The sequence below is a fragment of the Ostrinia furnacalis genome, unplaced genomic scaffold, assembly GCF_004193835.3.
Source record: "Ostrinia furnacalis isolate ACB-3 unplaced genomic scaffold, ASM419383v2 OfSCF0767, whole genome shotgun sequence".
Classification (NCBI taxonomy): domain Eukaryota; kingdom Metazoa; phylum Arthropoda; class Insecta; order Lepidoptera; family Crambidae; genus Ostrinia; species Ostrinia furnacalis.
The window spans coordinates 839,945-859,277 of NW_021131006.1; the positions used below are offsets into that span (position 1 = coordinate 839,945).

The 19,333-nt window shown below is 37.0% G+C and overlaps 3 protein-coding genes across 5 annotated transcripts in view; 2 read left to right on the top strand and 1 right to left on the bottom strand.

Annotated features, from left to right (window-relative positions):
- The first annotated feature begins 231 nt into the window (after positions 1–231).
- LOC114349958 (adenylate cyclase type 10-like) lies at positions 232–6,120 on the top strand. The gene is made up of 4 exons (XM_028300558.1): positions 232–593; positions 680–5,405; positions 5,481–5,628; positions 5,845–6,120. Exons 1-4 carry the CDS (start codon positions 295–297, stop codon positions 6,042–6,044), a joined length of 5,373 nt encoding a protein of 1,790 aa, XP_028156359.1. The 5' UTR covers positions 232–294; the 3' UTR covers positions 6,045–6,120.
- A 386-nt stretch (positions 6,121–6,506) lies between these two features.
- On the top strand, positions 6,507–10,190 carry LOC114349964 (guanine deaminase). Its single transcript, XM_028300569.1, has 8 exons — positions 6,507–6,773; positions 7,613–7,867; positions 8,159–8,377; positions 8,461–8,568; positions 8,647–8,754; positions 9,146–9,311; positions 9,520–9,666; positions 9,904–10,190. The coding sequence occupies exons 1-8, from the start codon at positions 6,672–6,674 to the stop codon at positions 10,131–10,133; spliced, it is 1,335 nt and encodes a 444-aa protein (XP_028156370.1). The 5' UTR covers positions 6,507–6,671; the 3' UTR covers positions 10,134–10,190.
- A 294-nt stretch (positions 10,191–10,484) lies between these two features.
- Positions 10,485–19,333, bottom strand: part of RhoGAP71E (Rho GTPase activating protein at 71E) — a 30,400-nt gene continuing 21,551 nt past the window's right edge. The window contains exons 10-11 of one of the 3 annotated variants that reach the window (XM_028300565.1): positions 18,172–18,259; positions 10,485–15,234 (exon numbers count right to left, since the gene is read on the bottom strand). In XM_028300565.1, the coding sequence (XP_028156366.1) occupies positions 15,101–15,234; positions 18,172–18,259 (222 nt within the window). In that variant the 3' untranslated portion in view covers positions 10,485–15,100. The remainder of the gene's footprint in view (positions 15,235–18,171; positions 18,260–19,333) is intronic. The other 2 variants (XM_028300566.1, XR_003655665.1) reach the window with 2 other exon arrangements.

Genomic DNA, 19,333 nt, shown 5'->3' on the forward strand with positions numbered 1-19,333 from the left:
CGGATCGCTGGTTCCGATATTTGCCATGTTGGAAACCATATAGTTGAACGATGGTAGCGCCCCCCTGTCATTGAGTTTGGCGGGACAGTTCAGCGTGGGTCATCTATATCAAAAAATTGACAATGTCATCAATACTTCGAATGAATGTTTCGGAGTCTATAAAAAACATGTAATATCGAAATGTTATAAGCAAGGCCTAATAGATTTGTACAAATAGGTTAAGTTTAAAGTGAGGATACATATTAGGACATTCAACCAAAATTTACGTAAAAATATACAAAAAGAAACAAAAATATGAACTTCCGAAAGGCCCGCCCGCGCTCCAGAAGAAACTCTTTGAATGTTATGAACAACACAGAAAAATGGAAACAAACCAGCAACAGAAGATTCTCTCGTCGCGACACCTGTTTCGATGAAAATTCAGACGACGACGATCCAAAATACGATGAAATCAAAGATTGGGTTGAAGACTTTTTCGAAAGGAAAAGTGAAACTCCTGAGAAATACGATCAGGATGTCGAGGTGAAATTGACAAGGAAGCAAACTTTAATCCTGTCCACTTTAGTGCCAGATGAAATACTTCTGATGGACCAGTAAGCAGCTACAAATCTTATGTTAAAAGGTCTAACTCTAAAAACAAAGTGATTTATGTGTGCTTAATAAATGTAATGTCTTTCAGATTTGATACTCAAAATCCGTCACGATTTGTAGGCGTATTACTGATGGCAGACGTCTCCGGCTACACTGCTCTCTCAGAGAAATACAACAATACAGGAAAAGGTGGCACATATCGACTCACTGCCACCCTAAACACGTACCTCGGTGCGCTAACGGAACTAATTTACAGTCACGGAGGGGATATTCTGAAATTCGCGGGAGATGCATTCCTTGCCCTTTGGAAGACCGACAAAAGAACGTTTCTCTGCCACACGATTCATACAGTTATCGCATGCGCTCTCATCATACAACATTCGTATGCCACCTACGAAACAGATGTTAAAGTCAATTTAAGAGTAAAACTAGCCATATCAGCTGGGAATTTAATTTTTTCACCAATCGGCACTGGCATCGACATGAATTATGTTATATTTGGATTACCTGTACTTGAAGCGAAAATAGCAGAAAGTGTATGTGCATCAGGTGAAGTCAAACTTACGTCCACCGCTTGGGGTCATTGCTATTCTAGAAACTACGACCACGTAGTACACGATGATGGCCACGTTACAATCAAATCGATACTTTACGATCCACACGAGAAAGATGTTATGAAACCTTTCGCTGGTCTTGCACCTTTGATAAATCAGATAAAAAAACCTCTAAGCGCCATAGAAAACTTCCCAGACTTCTTATGGGAACCCCCGCAAAACATGAGTCCTGTGGACGTGGGTCGTAGGAATGAAGCTCTAAGCCTAAGAAAAGCTATTTTGGAGACGGAGGAAAGGAACAAAGGGTCAGAAATTCGTAAATTTATGATACGCCCCGTGCTCACTCAGATCGATGCACATCAACCATTGGAGTATTTAACTGAAATGAGACAGGTTTCAGTGTTATTTTTAACGCTGAAGCCCAGAGACTGTCCTTTTCTGCAATTAATTACGATTGTGAATAACGCTTATCAAATCACATGTGAAATTGTTTACAAGTCTATGGGTTGTGTAAACAAAATCATTCTTTTTGACAAGGACGTTATGATTTTAGTAATATTTGGGTTACGAGGATTCAAACATGAATCAGAAGCACAGGCAGCACTCAAATGTGCTTATAGTATAAAGAAATCCGTATCTGCTCTAGATGGAGTTCTTGAAGTGTCAATTGGAGTAACCACAGGTCAAGTATACTGCGGGGTAGTTGGCCACCCTCTACGAAGGGAATTTACTGTGATTGGTGCAATAGTAAATAAAGCTGCCAGACTTATGTGTGGCTTTCGCAATAAAATCACATGCGACGAAGCCACTTTTGTTAAAAGCAAAATGTCGAGCAATGGTTTTACTTTACAACCACGAACAGAACTGAAAGGTATCGTTCATCCTGGTAAAATATATGAATATTCAGAGGAAATAAGAGTCAAGGTGCTATATGATATACCAATGACTACTCCGTTACTAAATCGCAGCGACGAAATGGAATACTTTGAAAATTGGTTAGATGATTCCCATTTGTCGTATAGGGACTTCGATGCTTTGCTATTGGTCGGTGATTCAAGGATTGGAAAATCTCGTATGCTAGAGGGAATGGCAAGAACTGCTAAAAATAAAGGCTTTAAAGTTTGTTTCCTTAATTTAACTTCAGTGCATTCAGCTTCACCATATTTAGCTTTGAGTCAAATTGTAAATCAAATACTAGATCTAAAAGAACCAATAACGGGATTCATCAAAGAAGAAAAAATAGTTCAATTGTTAAAAGTATACAGCGATGACTTATGTTATCTTAACCACATAATTAAAGTGCGGTTCGCATATCATGAGGGAATGAATTCACAAAACGAAGCGATGAGGAAGGAAAAAGCAATACAAATGTTTACTACATTAATTATGGCAATTGCAGAAACGCATGTTATATTCATGGATGATTTACAGAATCTGGATTCCTCGTCGTGGGAATTTATCCCTGTCATGTTTAAATCATTGAAAATGTTTACGGTGATGTCAGTCACTCGAGGAAAATTTAGCGTAGTGCAAAAGTGGCTTTACAGTGTATTTATCAACAACAGTATTAGAAAAATTGTTCTAGGACCTTTATCTTCTTCGTGGATTGTGCCACTTGCGTGCCAAATTTTAGACGTTAACGCTGTGCCAAATGATTTATGCAATGCTCTTCGATTAAAATGTAATGGAATGCCTGGTCTTATTGAAAATTTCATTGTTCACTTGTTTTCTAATGGAGCCCTAGAACTGATGAAAATTAGCACAGACGAACTTGAAAACTGGAGCGATGAAGACTTACAGTTTCCTGATCCGAAATTATTACATCCACAGGCCATCAACAGCAAAGATCAAGAAAAATTGGATGAACTTATAAATAATGACGCTACCGAAGAAATAGGAATATGCATTGTTACAGAAAAAGAGCAGTTAAAAACTAACATCAACGTTCAAAATATTGATGCCTTAGTAATGATACAGATTGATTCTCTTACTCCATACCAACAACTTTTACTGAAAATTGCCTCAGTAGTCGGTAACGTGGTGTCAAGAGATCTTCTTGAAAATATTATGTATGAAAATGACGCTTTAACAACTGCAAAAGCAGTGAAACGGCTCTTTGCTATGAGGATATTATCTTGTGCTAATGTTAAAACAAATAAATGGCAACGAAGAGGTGGATCTAATGTAACTATAACCTCGGTTGTTTCTGAAAATTTCAATTTAGTTTGTGACTGCTGTTTTGATCACGATGAAGAGACTAATCATAATCTTCCAAAGTATGCTTTCTGTCAAGTAATGAAATTCCGAAATAAAAACACTCGAAAAACTTGCTACGAATTATTGCCCTTAAACCAGAAAAAAGAGTTTCACTCTCGAATTGTTCACTATTTAGAAAAGAATACACAAAAATGTTCAGACTGTGGTGGTACTATTATGATAGTTCAATCATCAGGGAGTATTGTATCAGATCGACAGAGTTGTGATTTAAATTCTATTATGTCGCATAATGAAAACAGTGGCAGTGAATCGGACGAGGAGTTACAAGTAAATAATATTACTACAATAGGATGTAATTCAGAGGATATACAAGGACCGAGTGGGATAAGGAAATCTATGTCCGAATCTTTGAACAATAATGGAAGTGTATCTGAAAATATAGGCACAAGATCAATAAGCGCAACTCTCGCCAGAGAAAACTCAAAAAGTGCACGATGCACGTCAATTTTAAGATATAAAAATGAAGACGATGATGAACCTCGACGAAGGTCAACTAAAAGAGTAACAATGTCCAATTTATACTTTAAAGAGGTAAAGTCAAGCGAAATAGAAGATGCCAAAATATTTGATAAATTACGACCAGTTATAGAAGCCAAAAACACTAGTGATTGGCATGATCTTGGTGCCGTAGACAGTGATGACGATAACGACGATAAAGAAAACAAAAATAAAAAGTCATTTACTTTAAATATAGAGAAAGGAATATCCCAAACCAACGTTAGTAAGTGTACATGTAGTGAATTAAATATCATTATAACTGAACAACTCATACATCATGCTCAACAATCGGAATTAAGATCAAAGGCAGTCCATTTCATGATCAAATTTTGTTATTTGAATTTGTTGAATAATTATTTTGAACCAATACTTCCCAAATTAGAGGAAGCTGAAATGATTTGTTTAGACAGACAAAGCCGAGAAAATGCAATAAGTGAATTTGAAAGGCGTAGATTTTTGGGAAGGATTCACTCAATACGAGCAGCAACTTTTCTTTTGACTGAAAAATTGACCGCTGCTAAATTTGAAATCGAACTCGCTACACGTATTTACCGAATCAATCTTTACAATGTGTCGGAGTTTTTAAAATTGAGAAGACTGTTTTCATCAATTACGCGAAAAAATAAACGGCTTAACGACACATTGTTGAAATCAGATTCCTTATTTTGCCTAAACGTTGCAACTTTATTGTATTCCACGATAGAAGACAAAAAAGTGGCCAGAGTATCCGCATCACGGGCTCTTGAAATAGTTCAAGATAACGACTGTGACGTTATAGACATTTGTGATGCATTTAGTAATGCAATTCAAGTAGAGCTTGATCGCGAGGCTATCGACTCCACGGCAGAGATAGAGCGTTTGGCTTGTCAGGTATTAAGGAATTTACCGCGCCCAATTAAAATTGAGGAGTTATTCGCTGTTGGAAAACTCTTCGTGGCAACTTTCCATGCCAGAATGGCTCGTGCTCAACTGGCAGCCACCGTGCGCGCAGGTTTCAGAGCCATCACTATTAGTCGCTTCCTTCAAGCCGACAATATATCCATAGAAATTATACCTGATCTTTTTTACGTGTTGCTCGCAAAATGTCGCATAGAAGAAGCTGTAGATGTGCTCCAATTGTCGCTACGCTTGGGTCAGTATCAGATGTCCCACGATTGCGAGACTTGGTATTACGCTTTATGCATGGATATGATCCTGGATGCTGGGTTCCAACTGGAGTCACCGTACGAAATAAGTCGTTACGCAGAGTATGCTTTGAGCAGAGGTAAAGCGGGGGGACCAAGTCGTCGACGATTGGTGGTCGGATTATGGACTTACTGGTTAAGGGCCGATTTTGAAAGAAAAGCTAAACGTTTCGAATCTGAAGCTTTTAGTTGGGCTGAGAACAGCGAAGACGACGGTTCATTGCAGACATTATTGAGCGCTTTGAGACTTGCTGATGGGATGTTGGAAAGTCTAGCGAGAAAAGTGGATGATTTGCGCAAGGTGATATTCAAAATTGTTTTATTTACATATTTTGTTATTTGTCAGCTTTTACAAATAGCTTATTTTTTATTGAAGGTGGTAGATCTGATGGAACTTCGATCTGTAGCAGACCGAGAACTGACAAGGCTGGAAAAGGACGCTCGTCTCGTGCGAGTCATGTACCCTCGCTGGCTTCTCTTGAAAGGCAACTCCCTCAACTTGTCTGGTAGAACAGCCGCTGCTAATAACAATTTTAACTTGGTACGAATGTATTTGATTGCTTTCTTTACGATTACATTTGCGCCATTTCATTTCATTTTATATGATTTCGTTGTTCACCAGATCCCCCTTTCCCCCGTTAAAATACCCTAGATACGCCAATACGTTTGCCATGACATAAAATGCAATCGCCAGATCTGTAGCTCAAGCAAAATCACATAATCCAAAATATTAAACATACCAATTTTTCAGGCGCTGGAGGACGCTCGTCGGATGCACAACCGTCTCGAACAAGCTCTGGCAAGAGCAGCTCTATCCAACTCGGTGTTCTGGGCCCAGAACGCTCGCTCCTACCGCTTCCCAGCCTGGCAGAGCGCCACCGAACAGGCACATGCTTCCTGGCACCAACTCCTGTACAAAATTACCACGACGAGACAATAATCCATGGAAACTTCACGATTGACAGGTAAAATCGATAATATTTGCTTTGGATTTGGTTAGTTATAAAATAGAAATAGTATCCTTACCTCAATAATTAATTAAGCTAAGCAATAAAACATTAAAATTCATACTACACATTTAAGTTCATTAAAGTAGAGAAGATGCAAAAGCAGCATGACTCTACCTACGTAGATTGTAAAATTACATGGGTAATAAATAAAATATTACCAACACTGAAAATGTAAAAATTAAAGTATGTAAGTAAACATTAAAATAACTAGCTTTTTAAGCGCATAAACTGTCTACAACAACCTCCGCTCTACAATTTCCACAATCAATGCCGCAATTTTAACATTAAGCTCTTTGATGCATGTAATACGTTTCACATTGCTACAAAATTTGACTCTTTGTGTTGTCTCGTTCTGAATCTAGCCTTTTAACAAGGACAGCTGCTGATAATTGTCAAACATCCGTGAACATAGCTAGTGAAGCCAGTATTGCAGAGAGCTGCGCGGACATCATACCGATTCTATGTTGTTTTGATAAGATAACTCGTGTTTATCTAATGTTTTTACTTGAAAATTGAGTTATTGTTCATTTTAACTTAAAAGTTACAAGGTTTTGGACATGTCCACGAAAAAACACGTGTTCGTGGGGTCATTCGCTTCGGCGGAATCGTTAAAAGAGTTGTCCGTGAATGTCGGATACATAGTTGTGGAGGATGGGAAGGTATTTTCGCTTAATTAAATATTTAGTAATAAGTACAACACAATTGCATAATTGCATTGAATGATGCAATTTAGCACTTCTCAAGTTTGAGGTTACATTCAATCAAATTAAATGATGAAATAGTATTACAAACTGCTTGACAAAAGTATGCACTCTACCGCATGTTGTTTATTAATATTTTTATAAGATTTTTTTCTTTTTACCTATATTAGGTACTTGGTCATGGTCATACAGGTAAAAAGAACCCTTTTAAAAAGATGTAGAGTATTTTTTTCGTATCATTGCTTTACTACATAAATATCTTGTGAAGTTCGTTAACTTCGCTCTACACCGGCTTATTTTCAGCGGTTTTAAGCCGCATGCGCTTACAATTTTATATGAAACGGTTCAAACAGCTTGGTGATTTATCTAGTCTCGTTATGAGCCCACATGCTTATGTTAATGAAAAGTTGATAAGCTCTTTACTTTGTATCAATTTACGTCACCGATAAAACCGATTTCATGTATGTAAATAAATGCGCGTCAAATCCCGGCAAGTTCAAAGGCTGACTGACGAATAAAAAACAGCAATTAACCTATCCAATACATTACATAGATAAATGCTAGCAGGACATACCGTTGCAAAAACAGCAATTAACCTATCCAATATATTAAGATAAATGCTAGCAGGAGATACCGTTGTCAATTCTGAATGTTTTTGCCATCATTATTAACTCTTATCCGTAAAAGGACTTTTATTTTATGCTCTTGCGTAAGCTAGTCCTTCTAAATTAAACTGAGTCTGACACCTAGGTGAAAAGTGGACAAAAACATGTTTAAAAAAGTGTTAACCGTTTCAGATAACCAAAATAAACAAAGATGAAAGGAATGCAGACCTGCAATCACAATTCGCAGGATATGAGATAGTCCGACTGAATGACAGCCAGATTCTCATCCCAGGATTCGTCGACTGCCACACACACGCTCCCCAATTCCCGAATATAGGCGTGGGATTGGATAGACCATTGCTTGAATGGCTGGCAAAGTACACCTTCCCTCTGGAGAAGCGATACAGCGATGTAGAGTTCGCGGCTAAAGTTTACGATGTTGTCGTCGTAAGTATCAGAAATAAAAGATATTGACAAGGATTCCCCCATTCCTTTCTGCGGTCGTCGTGAAAGTCGACTGAAATACAAATATACGACCATTAGGCTTCAGCACAGCAAGCTGTCTGGTGGTCTGGTCAGATAGGGAAGTGTGCACTTATATCGGGTAAATTAGAGGGCTGTGCTCTTGCATTAGAATTTAGAAGTAATTATGATGATGTTTTCCTCATGATCAGGAATATTTTGTTCCTGGAGCTTGGGTAAGGGTTTCTTCCAAATCAATGTTTCCATTATTTACAGAAACGCCTCCTCAACAACGGCACCACAACAGCTTGCTACTTCGGGTCTCTACACGCTGAAGGCACTTTGGAACTGGCTAAAAGCGCCATCAAGCACCGTCAGAGGGTGTTTGTGGGGAAAGTCAGCATGAACCTCCAAAATGATGCTGGATACTTCAACGACACTGAGAAAGAGTTGGCAGAGGTCCAGACCTTCGTGGAGAATGTCCTTGCATATAAGGTAAAAACTAAAAAAAAAACTATTCAGGTACCCATCTTCAGTAGTAATTTGTTATAAGTGAATGTGGTTTTCTATCTTCTCAGAACGATCTGGTGCAACCGATCTTAACACCAAGGTTTGCGGTAAGCTGTGACGACGACCTTATGAGTGGCTTAGCTGAGATTTCTGATAAATACGACTGCAGAATACAGGTATCTTGACGATCAACTATGGAGATTTTGGGAATCTATTTACTTTATACTATGTAATAATAAATTATTACATTTCAGAGTCACATATCAGAGAACCACAGCGAAATAGAATACGTACTGAAAATTAACCCGACATGCAAAAGTTACGCTGAAGTTTATGACAAAAATAGAATACTAAATAATAGGGTAAGTGAAGACTACATTGAATGAAAGAGACCAAATTTTACACACAAAAGTACAAAATAAATACTAAATAAACTACAATAAATACTTACGTACTGATCAACCTCTTTATTAAAATTCGTAGAAGAGACGAGCAGTTCCTTTCTTGATTGGTTATTTCTTCTCGACCTCCTTGTTTCTCTTAGGGCTGATTTTTCAATCGTTGGATAACTTTTAACTGAAGAATAAGTTTGGCATATTGACAGTTTCAGTATGAGAAATATGTCAAAATGACAAATTTATTCGCCAGTTAAAAGTTATTTGATGATTGAAAAATCAGCCCTTAGCATAATGCGTATCTTTTGTAGACTATAGTGACATGTAGATTGACAGATGATGGTCGTTTCAATTCCAGTGCATCATGGCCCACGCCATCCACTTGACAGACTGCGAGCTGCAGACGATGGTCCACAAGGGAGTGTCCATCGCCCACTGCCCGGCGTCCAACACGCGGCTCTGTTCCGGCCTGTGTCCAGTCAGGAAATATCTGGACAACAATCTGGTCGTGGGATTGGGAACTGGTAAGCAGACATCTTCTCGACTTGCCTGCTTCTCGACATCTCAAATGCACAGAACTATTTTTCTTCCCTTTCTTTTTTTCACGTTGCGTTTGTGTTCACAAAATAGCTCGCTTTCCAGAACCTGTTTACAGGTCAAAAAGGACACTGCGCTTTTTAAACCGACATCTTATTGGAAGTCCAAATTATAAATAGTGATGTTAACTTTCAGACGTATCAGGTGGCGACAGCGCAAGCATATTGGACGCCATGCGAAGGACGATGGACGTGTCTGCGCATCTTGAGATGAAAGGAGACAAAGGATTCACCATCAGCTGGTCCGAAGCTTTCTATTTGGCCACGCTAGGTGGCGCTAAAGGTACATTTGAAAAATAGTCGGGTGTAATTTCAAATATTGTTTTTACTTTTTAGACTATTTGTAGTCGTATAGAGTTGGGTAGAGCCAGTAATACAATCGTTTTATTTCGTATTTTATTAGTCGTACGACAACCATTTTTTATTTTTTTTTATACTGATTTAAATACTTTCAACAAACATTTTCATAGACAACAAAGTTTATCAACATCGTTTGTGCATTTTTGTTTTATTTTTGCAGCTTTAAAACTGGACCATAAAGTCGGCAGCTTTGAAGTGGGCAAAGAGTTTGACGCTCTGCTCATAGACCCGTACGCGTTCGATGGGCCCATAGACAAACACGATTACTGCATCAGCAGCAGTAAGGAGGAACGTGCAGTAACTTTACTGCAAAAGTTCATCTACTTGGGCGACGATAGAAATATAGTGCAAGTGTATGTAAAGGGACAGAGGGTGAAAGACTTATTGTAGTCTTTGTTTTTCATTTATGCTGGGGCATTATCGAATAAAAATATTGTCTTAAAATAATGCTTTGTTTGATTTAAAATTTTCTTCCTAATGTTAAATACACAAAAAAATTGAGCATCTCGGATCGTAATTACACAGACAATAATCTAGGCACTTGACAAAGTACAATATTTATTGTAGTAATCTGTTATGATGATTGTGTTCTATAACATACTACAACCTTTACTTATGTAAAATTAATTTAAAACACTTAAAAATAACAGTAACAAAAAGTCAAGACATACGTTGTAATATTTTTATTTTCGTGAAATTCTTTATAATTTGTATAGAAAATTGTGCAAATATAATGTGACAATATAACTGAATTTACATAAGCGAATACCATAGTACAAGTAATACTCAAAAGAATTATACTAATAATCAAATCCGACATAACAATGACGAAGTCGTACACAGTCGTAACGAAAATAACTTGAACCTTTCTTGTGGTGAACGTGAGCTGAAATGCAGACGGACGCAAACAAGATGGCCGTACTTATGCACTTAACAGTAGCATCAAGCAAAAAAGGTCCTTATATCCAGGCGATATGGTATACCAGATTTTGCACGACTACGCAAGAGCGAGAAGCAGTGTCCGTCACAATTCTATGACTTTCATATTTTGTTTTATAAGTGACTGGATCAGAAGTGATACACTACAGTTTGTATCTTATGTTCACGGCATCGGTACCTTTTTTGATTGATTGCAGCATCGCCTGCAGATCAACGCACGCGCACCCTAACCATTTTCTAACTAAAGTACTCCTCTGTATAGTTAAAACTGTAGTAATTTTGTTAAAGCTCTGAGATCTATGTTAACGTTTATGACAGAAAAATAATACTCAAATGCATCTGGTATATTTAAATACTTAAATCGGTGGAATGATAAGTATGTAATGTATTCGAGTGTTAGTAATAAATTATATTAATAAACATACGAACAGTCTTATAAAATGATAAATATTATATCTAAATATTAGAGCAACTTATATTATTGTACAAAATCTTATACGCGTATAGTTATAATAATATTAAATTTCAAAAATGTTAATTTAAAAAATAGGACGCACTTGAATAAAGACGAAAAATTATAATAATAATATGTAGGCTAATATAACAATATACAAAAATTTTGTTTGTTCGTGTTGCGACCACGAGCCGCTTAGTGTTCCTTCAGTTTGTTCGGGGCTGTGGTAGCAAGCACAACAAGTCTTTCGATCTCAAAATATAACTACACATTAACTAGTCTAGGTACTCCCTATTCGTAATCGTCTATCTCTAATCAATGAACACAGGAACTTGGACGACCAAATCCAAGAAATGCAAGCCAGCTATCGTTAAATCTATAGTTATGACCTTTTGGGTACTGTTTCGTTACCTTAGCCGCGTTCTATTTATGTTACTTGTATAATCTTATATCAAACACAGAACGCAAACTTTATGGTCAATTATTACCAAATAGTTTGACCACTTGTTTCTAAAACGTGACAACACAGATATAAATTACCCATCTAGAATTTAAAGACATAGACAAAACATAGTAATATTTATAGGGTCTATCTATCAATTGCGTAAATACTCTTGTAACATTTAATACTAGTAGAATAGCAGCCAGTCTAATAAGAGTCATTTTGCCTTATCTGGTTCACAATTTAGTATTACAAATAAAAATCGTAGAGCCTATTTCAAGGTACCAATAACGAATCAGGAGCAATAATAGGGTTTAAAAAACTTTGAAATCCGACATAAATGAATGTTATTGGATCAGCCGCTATGATAAGGTACTCTCATATAATATGGCCACAGAACAGGCTATATGCGTAGTAGCGTATGGAAGGTAGCTGCTTACTAGATTACAAATATATTGAGCTGCCTCTAACACATAACTCATCTACTACCATACCAGCAAGTCTTAAACTAATAATTGTGATATCAAACAATAAAATACATCTTGCGACTTGCATTGGATGTTTAACCTAAAACAGTCTTAATAATAGAAACTTACAAATACAGTATCCTGCCAAATGCCATATAACGATTATAGTCTATGACTTTAGCTTGGATATTCGATTTTCAACTTTATTACCTTAAAAAAAATTAAGTCTACAATCGATTCTATTATCGCTAAATGGCATTTGACTAAGGGTACAGATCATAATAATAATGTTTAGTGTAATGTGCGAACCTGTGCATAACATAGGCTTGTGTAACTTAACATAAATAAAATAAATTGTAATAAGTAGGTTTATAACAATAACGTATTCGTACAGTATTGAAATTTAATTTTGAAACAAAATCAACTAACTGGTTGAATTTATAGTTAACGTAATTAAAAAATGAAAAAAATAAAACTTTAAATTTCTTCATAAGAGATTTCACAACTAGCACCTATGTATAATCCAAGATCTGTTATATTTACAGAATATTAATAGAAACAATACAACTATTTTATGTTCAATTGTGAAACGCACTTTGTACTATTAATAATAGACAACATTTGATCGCGAGTCGAACACCTTCCATGTTTTCAACACCAAGTGAAAAGTGAGTTAGAAAAAATTACACAGATTTGTCAGTCTTATAGATGCGGCTATTTGGCGAAATTTGATTTATTTATAAATGGTACTAAATATGATCCGAATTTACATTTGTTACATTTAATCCCGGTGAAATCTAACATTAACAATGAGCAAATAAAGGTATGAGGTAGAAAGAAATGCAAAAGTGAAGTGAAATGCTGACTTTATACGGAAAATCAGAGAATATAAACATTCTCTGCACACCTAAAGCTAAAACATCAGTGCTAAAGACATACATTTAATTAACTAAACCTTTATTTACAGGAATGTTATTTAATTGTTATAATATAAGCACACACTGCGTCTCTTTAATCATATTAGCTTCACAAATTTAACCTATTAAAATGTTACTCATCCTTCAAATATTTTCTGAAGATGAGCCCTAAAACACTGGAATTAGGACTAAATAATTCACTTCTTATATTTATTTAACTAAGAATTTCCTGTCCATAGTTTCGTTATAAAACAAGATATTTTCTTAGAAACACATTTAGTTCATTCATCATGGCACAGAGACAATCATACAACTAGCATTTTTAAATTCTTAAATTTCACCTGAAATTCTAGCATACCTAGTCGTAAAAGGTAGCGAATAGTTATAGTTAATATTCATGTTTCGTTATCACCATCGTACCTTTTAATAATCAAAATCCAAAATAAAGCCTTTACTTCGAATAGAGAGCAATCCTTATCAAATTTTGTAAAATTTTGGAGAATCAAAAATAGCACAATGAACAAAAGTCGTCGTTAAGCATTCGTTGATTAACGTGACCAAATATTTAACCAATACAAACGAAACAATACTCTCAAAATGTAAAATTGGATAAAAAAAAATACACAATAAACATTTCCTAGGATTAGAAATAGCACGTTTTCATCTAGGAATATGATGAAACATTAACGTAGTAAACGCACTAAATAACATAAATATGACAACGCTATACTTAGTTTCGCTCGTGTCTCTAATAAAATTAAATCCAATCCTCTAATAGAATTTCCCAGTGTGATATAATTAATCTATAACCTGACAATCAACATTCGTATATTGTATAAAAACAAATATTAATTGACTGTTATTTGTTTGTATGGGATATTTTATTTACACTGTATCGTAAATTCTATGCCATCACATCACTACAATATTTTATGACGTCAATATTTGGATTGTATTTTATCGTTTTCCTACTCCGCTCATTTATTCTAATTTAATTTCCCTAAATAGCAGACACAAATCTCTAATCGGTTATGAAACTCCCATTGGAATTCGTTTTCGTATTTTGTTTTGCAACACAATTTAAGGTACACGCCTATAGGCGTCAAACGTAGGCGTTCTCCCATTGACAGATCGCACCTACGCTAGCCAAAGGTTTTCTAGGCCGCATACGCATTATCTACTTCGCAACACGATGTGGATACATTGATCGGTTTAATTCGTTTCTTCCACTAATATCGAAACCATGTTGCGTGGTAGGTTTCAGGATCCTTACTTCACGTAAGGTCGGATGGGTATCTCGCTTGTAAGATTAAGATTAGTGTACGGCTACACTAGAACTGTCCATGTAGGACCGTACTGACATTCTGATACTTGTACAATACAATATTCCTTAGTTGTATCAATAAAGCAAACGACCATCACGAAAGACAACTATTCGCGAAAGTCATCAACATTATTGGACCGGGTCAGAAATAATTTCACAAATCAGAATGTTACCGTAACTATCACTGGTAATATTGTCTCAATGTTACCTCGGGGGAATAGAGCGTCTACGTAACCAGTCAGAAAATGACGTGTACGTGTTTCTTGTGGGGGGGCGGTATAATACGCTATAGGTAATTGTTATGTGCTAATAGTAGCACTTCTACACTGGATCTTGTAAACTTTTTATAGCTTTATAAAAGAGCTAACTCTTCGGCAATGATGCAGGCGGCAAGATTTGTTAACGATCGCAGAATGCCGAGCAATATTGCCGAAAAGTTTTGTTCGTTTACAATTACTTTAAAACGTAGATACAGAGTGCAAAGGACAGGCTGACAAATGCAGTTTCCCAAATCGATACATAAGGATATTTTTCATGGAAATGACACCGAATATTTATTTATTTATTTCTATTTTTCCTTTGTTTTAACGTTTTATAGTGTAATGTAATTCCAACAACTATATGAGAAGTATTTTCATAGCATGTATTATATGAAAAAGTCAGTATTCCGGGGAAAATCCAGTAGATCAAAACAATGGTCTGGACTTACTGTCAAAATGTTTGCCAGCCTGCCCCCTTACACCGTATGTAAGCTCTTGGGGCCGCATTACAGGGAGTTTCCCCTCGGCAGCGGCTCGGGCTTCTTCGGGCGCGGTCAGGCGGTCACTTGACGAGGCTGGAGAGCGAGCGCGACCTCAGTGTCGGAGTGCGTGAGGGCGCGGCACGCGGCGCCGCCTGCGCACACGCGCGCGCGCCGAGACCGACGCCGCGAGCTGCGACGCTCGCCACCTAACGCGGGATTGATATTGTTTTAACGCGATGATCTAACGGAAAGCGTACGGCCGAAACATACACGAGACGACGTTGCGTCCTGCCACGATGCGTTTTCTTGTCACATCAGGACTACACCCTACAGAGTTGTCAAGAGTCTGATCTATCATTTATCTCTTTCTCAAAGAGAAACGGCTTTAGGATAAGAACAATTTTACAAATTATGATAAAAATGTCACCACAGAAGCAAGATATCGCATCGGATCACGACGACGTCGCATCGTGTAGTTTTTGCCATTAATTAACGCCCGTCAAAGCACTTTCAATTTGACATTATTCAACCAAATAAAAAACGCCATGACGCGCGATAGGTACGCTTTCTGTTTGACCAAAGCTAAAGACACAACTTTGACCATTCACAGTCATTTAGGCAAGGCATCATGTAATATCGATTCACAGAGATGGCTCGCTTATATGACTATAAATAAATACAGAGATCACGAGGTATCTTAAATGCTATTACATTTAAAAATGCAGCAATAAAAAATGCTATCAAAGAAAATAATGTGACTGAATTTCCTTTTAACCTCAAATGTCAAGAGATTTCAGATATGATAATATACAGGAGAAAAAATCGATTACTCGTGATGTCTGTATTCGATTCTGCGCTCAGATTTTTCAAGCATCAACAACAGTAAAACTTTACGTCAGTCAAATCTAATAGGTAGCAACTATCGTCACACTTTGTTAAACACTCGCTAATTATCCTGAATAATATTAATTAATATTTGTAATTTAAATTTATAAAAATTTGAGCGCATAATCAAACTTCATTTGACGAACAACAGAAAGGCATGCATACGTAACTTTGGACTTACGTAGCGAATCGTGCTATCTATTTAGTTTATATTGTTGTTTAAATATTGTTCATTAATATTTTAATTTATTTAAAACTGTATTACGCATTACATAAAATATAAATGGTAGGATGGCGTTTTGTTCGTGTTATAAAGGTAGAAATCCGCATGATTAATTCAATAAGTTAAAGAGATCAAAGTAGTAGTAGAACAAATTAATAACGTAACACGGTATTCCGCGAACTAAATTATTTTGTAATAACAGAACAAACCACCTCCTATATAAAAAAAAAATCAAATTACTATCTCACAATCTTCACAAGACATTTAATATTTATTCGCAAATAAAAATAATCAGCAGCTATTCTAGTAGTAACAAGGCCTTTTATAGGCCAGATACAGCTATTACATAATACCAAAGCGGAATATTTGCATCTCTTCTAAAAGGTCGAAGGCCAAGGATCAAGTCAACGACCGACCCAAAAAAAAAGCCCCGCAAGTTTTAATGTAATAAATATCTTATTGGAAAAATGTGAGATCATGATGTAATAATAACTGCGTATAAACGTGCACATGTTAAGGATTAGATGTGGTCACAAACTTGCTTAGTTTGAGCATAAACGTCAATTTGAATTTTGATGCCACATACCTCTCGATAAGTCATTGTAGGCACTTGGTACTTACCTCATTTTACTTTTTAAACACCAGTCAAAGAAACGCAACATAAAATGATATCGAAAGTCACAACACAATGACTTATTGAGATATAATCTAAAAATCTAATCTATAAACATATTGAATGCAATTAAAAATATTGTCGCTTTACAAAGCAAACCATACATTGACACGACTTAAAACAATAATGCGCTACTGGCAAAATAATGTAACACCATCAAACTGCGTATGTTCCAATATCCTTAATGTACAAGATGCACAGATGACATTTTTACATGACAGTTTCATACAACAGTACATTCAAACGCACGAGAAAATCTGACAATGGAAATGTGAATATGCGAGATCATGACTGATTTCATTCAAAAACATCGTGGAGTAAAAACATGTGAAGACAAAAATAATGTAAGTGCTATATTGACGGGCAACGATCGTAGGATGCACACGTACCCGTTAAAGAATCGACGAGACTGCTTATCCATTACTTACATTGTAAGCGGTTTGTAACCAAGTAAATATAGACCTATTGCAACACAACATAATCTTAGTTCGTTCTTCGTATAAACTGTCGGATACAAATAATATGAAGCACATAGGACGACATAATGACGCATGCGTGGCGGAAACGTAACGTGCGGTGGAATGGAAACGAACGGTGACGTCATGCGAACACAAAGCGGAAGCGGCCCCACAGCATTACCCTTTTGTTAATGCATTGTAGACTTTATGATTTCCTTAGTGTTTTTACAAAATTACTTGACAGAATAAGACGTTCAAATAGGAGAAGGAAACGATGAAAAAATGTGGCAAACCAAATACAATCCTTGTGCAAGGTTTTCAGTTTCCTGATTAGTTATCTCACATTACATCCACAGTGAATGTGGAAGCAATGGTTGTACAGTCAGCGTCAAATAGTTCGTGACACCCAAAGTAGCCAAAAAGTTCGCAACACGTCTTTATTGGAATAAGGTTGTGTTGTCAAATTTTTGCCCACTTTGGGTGTCACGAACTAAAGCCCGGTCTGTGAGCACGTAGAATTTTGTCCAATGACGCCAAGCTACCCTTATTGCTCGCGCGTAATTATGTTGCCGTCGCGCTCGCACACTCACTGCGGGCGCCCGTCGCACAGTCGCGTTCTACGTGCTCGGAGACCAGACTATATTTGACGATGACTGTAATAAGCACACACGATTATCAACTCTCTAGGTATGGTCATGATGGTATATTTCTCCGCAACAAGGATATCATAAAGCCCCAACCGGCGGTTAGTCCTGCGCACCGTAGCGAACGAACACAATTGGCACAGTACCGGTGCGAGGTCAAAACAAAAACTCTAGGCAGGCGACAAGCACGTAGAGAGCGGTGCTCTCCGGCCGGTCGGGCGGGGCCCGGCAGGGGGCGGGTGGGGGCGGGGGGGGCGTACCGGCGCGGGCGCGCGCGTCCAGCGACGCCGCGGGCTGCAGGAACCACTCCGAGCGCGTGCGCATACGGGCCCGCTGCCGCTCGTGCACCTGCGGCACCCACCATCATGTTTTTTTTGTTTTGTCTTCCCTAAGGCGAAGGCATAATGCCGTACAGCCGAGTCTTCAATTTAATAATAATTTACTTTTTTTTTGTTCTTGTTCCCTTTTGCAGGCAAAGGCATAATGCCGTACAGCCGAGTCCTAAATTTTTAATAATAATTTATTGTAGCTCTACTATATTTTTTTTTGTTCTTGTTCCCTTTTGCAGGCAAAGGCATAATGCCGTACAGCCGAGTCTTCAATTTTTAATAATAATTTATTGTAGCTCTATTATATTTTTTTTTGTTCTAGTTCCCTTTTGCAGGCAAAGGCATAATGCCGTAGAGCCGAGTCTTCAATTTTTTATATTGTAGCTTACTTTTTTTTTTGTTCTTGTTCCCTTTTGCAGGCAAAGGTATAATGCCATACAGCTGAGTCTTCAGTTTTTGACAATATTGTAGTGCCATTATTATACTTTTTTGTTATCCTTTTGCAGGCAAATGCATAATGCCATAAAGCCGAGCCTTCAGCTTTTAACAATTATTTTGTAATCACGGAGTTCCACTATCAGTAAGCGGCTCCCCATTTTTTTTTACTATACATGTCACGACTCTGGATTAGATCTCTTTTGAATATAGGCAGGGTTACCACCCGTACCTAATGTTTTCTGACATTTTTTTTGCCCTGTCAGAAACCCAGCCAGACTTGGAAACTGACAGGAACGACAAAACTTCACTTACACCTGTAATGTGCTAACGTTCGTTATGTTTGCGTCGTAGGCATTTCTTTGTAAATATTATAAAATTTAGTTAATTCACCTGGTAAGACTAAGTCAGCGAATTTTTTCCCTTTTACATCACCAATCTTTAAAATCTTAATTACTTGAATAAAGAGTTCCATAAACATTTATACCCTTCTACTTTTAAAGCTAACCATAATACGATATGTCATAGCTTTTTTCAGAACAGTTATCATTTTAATTTGAAATTCGTTTGGCTCCCACTATGTTAACTACTAAATTCGCTGTATGATCCCCACGCTACACCATAATGACAGGATTAGGGAACAACTAATTCTAGCATT

Bases quoted from the DNA above. Each gene is read 5' to 3' on its own strand.
- LOC114349958 (XM_028300558.1), top strand. From the start codon at position 295: ATGAACTTCCGAAAGGCCCGCCCGCGCTCCAGAAGAAACTCTTTGAAT. The intron at 594-679 runs GTAAGCAGCTAC...AATGTCTTTCAG, and splicing joins GAAATACTTCTGATGGACCA to ATTTGATACTCAAAATCCGT. The intron at 5,406-5,480 runs GTGATATTCAAA...TTTTTATTGAAG, and splicing joins AAGTGGATGATTTGCGCAAG to GTGGTAGATCTGATGGAACT.
- LOC114349964 (XM_028300569.1), top strand. From the start codon at position 6,672: ATGTCCACGAAAAAACACGTGTTCGTGGGGTCATTCGCTTCGGCGGAA. The intron at 8,378-8,460 runs GTAAAAACTAAA...CTATCTTCTCAG, and splicing joins AGAATGTCCTTGCATATAAG to AACGATCTGGTGCAACCGAT. The intron at 9,667-9,903 runs GTACATTTGAAA...TTATTTTTGCAG, and splicing joins CACGCTAGGTGGCGCTAAAG to CTTTAAAACTGGACCATAAA.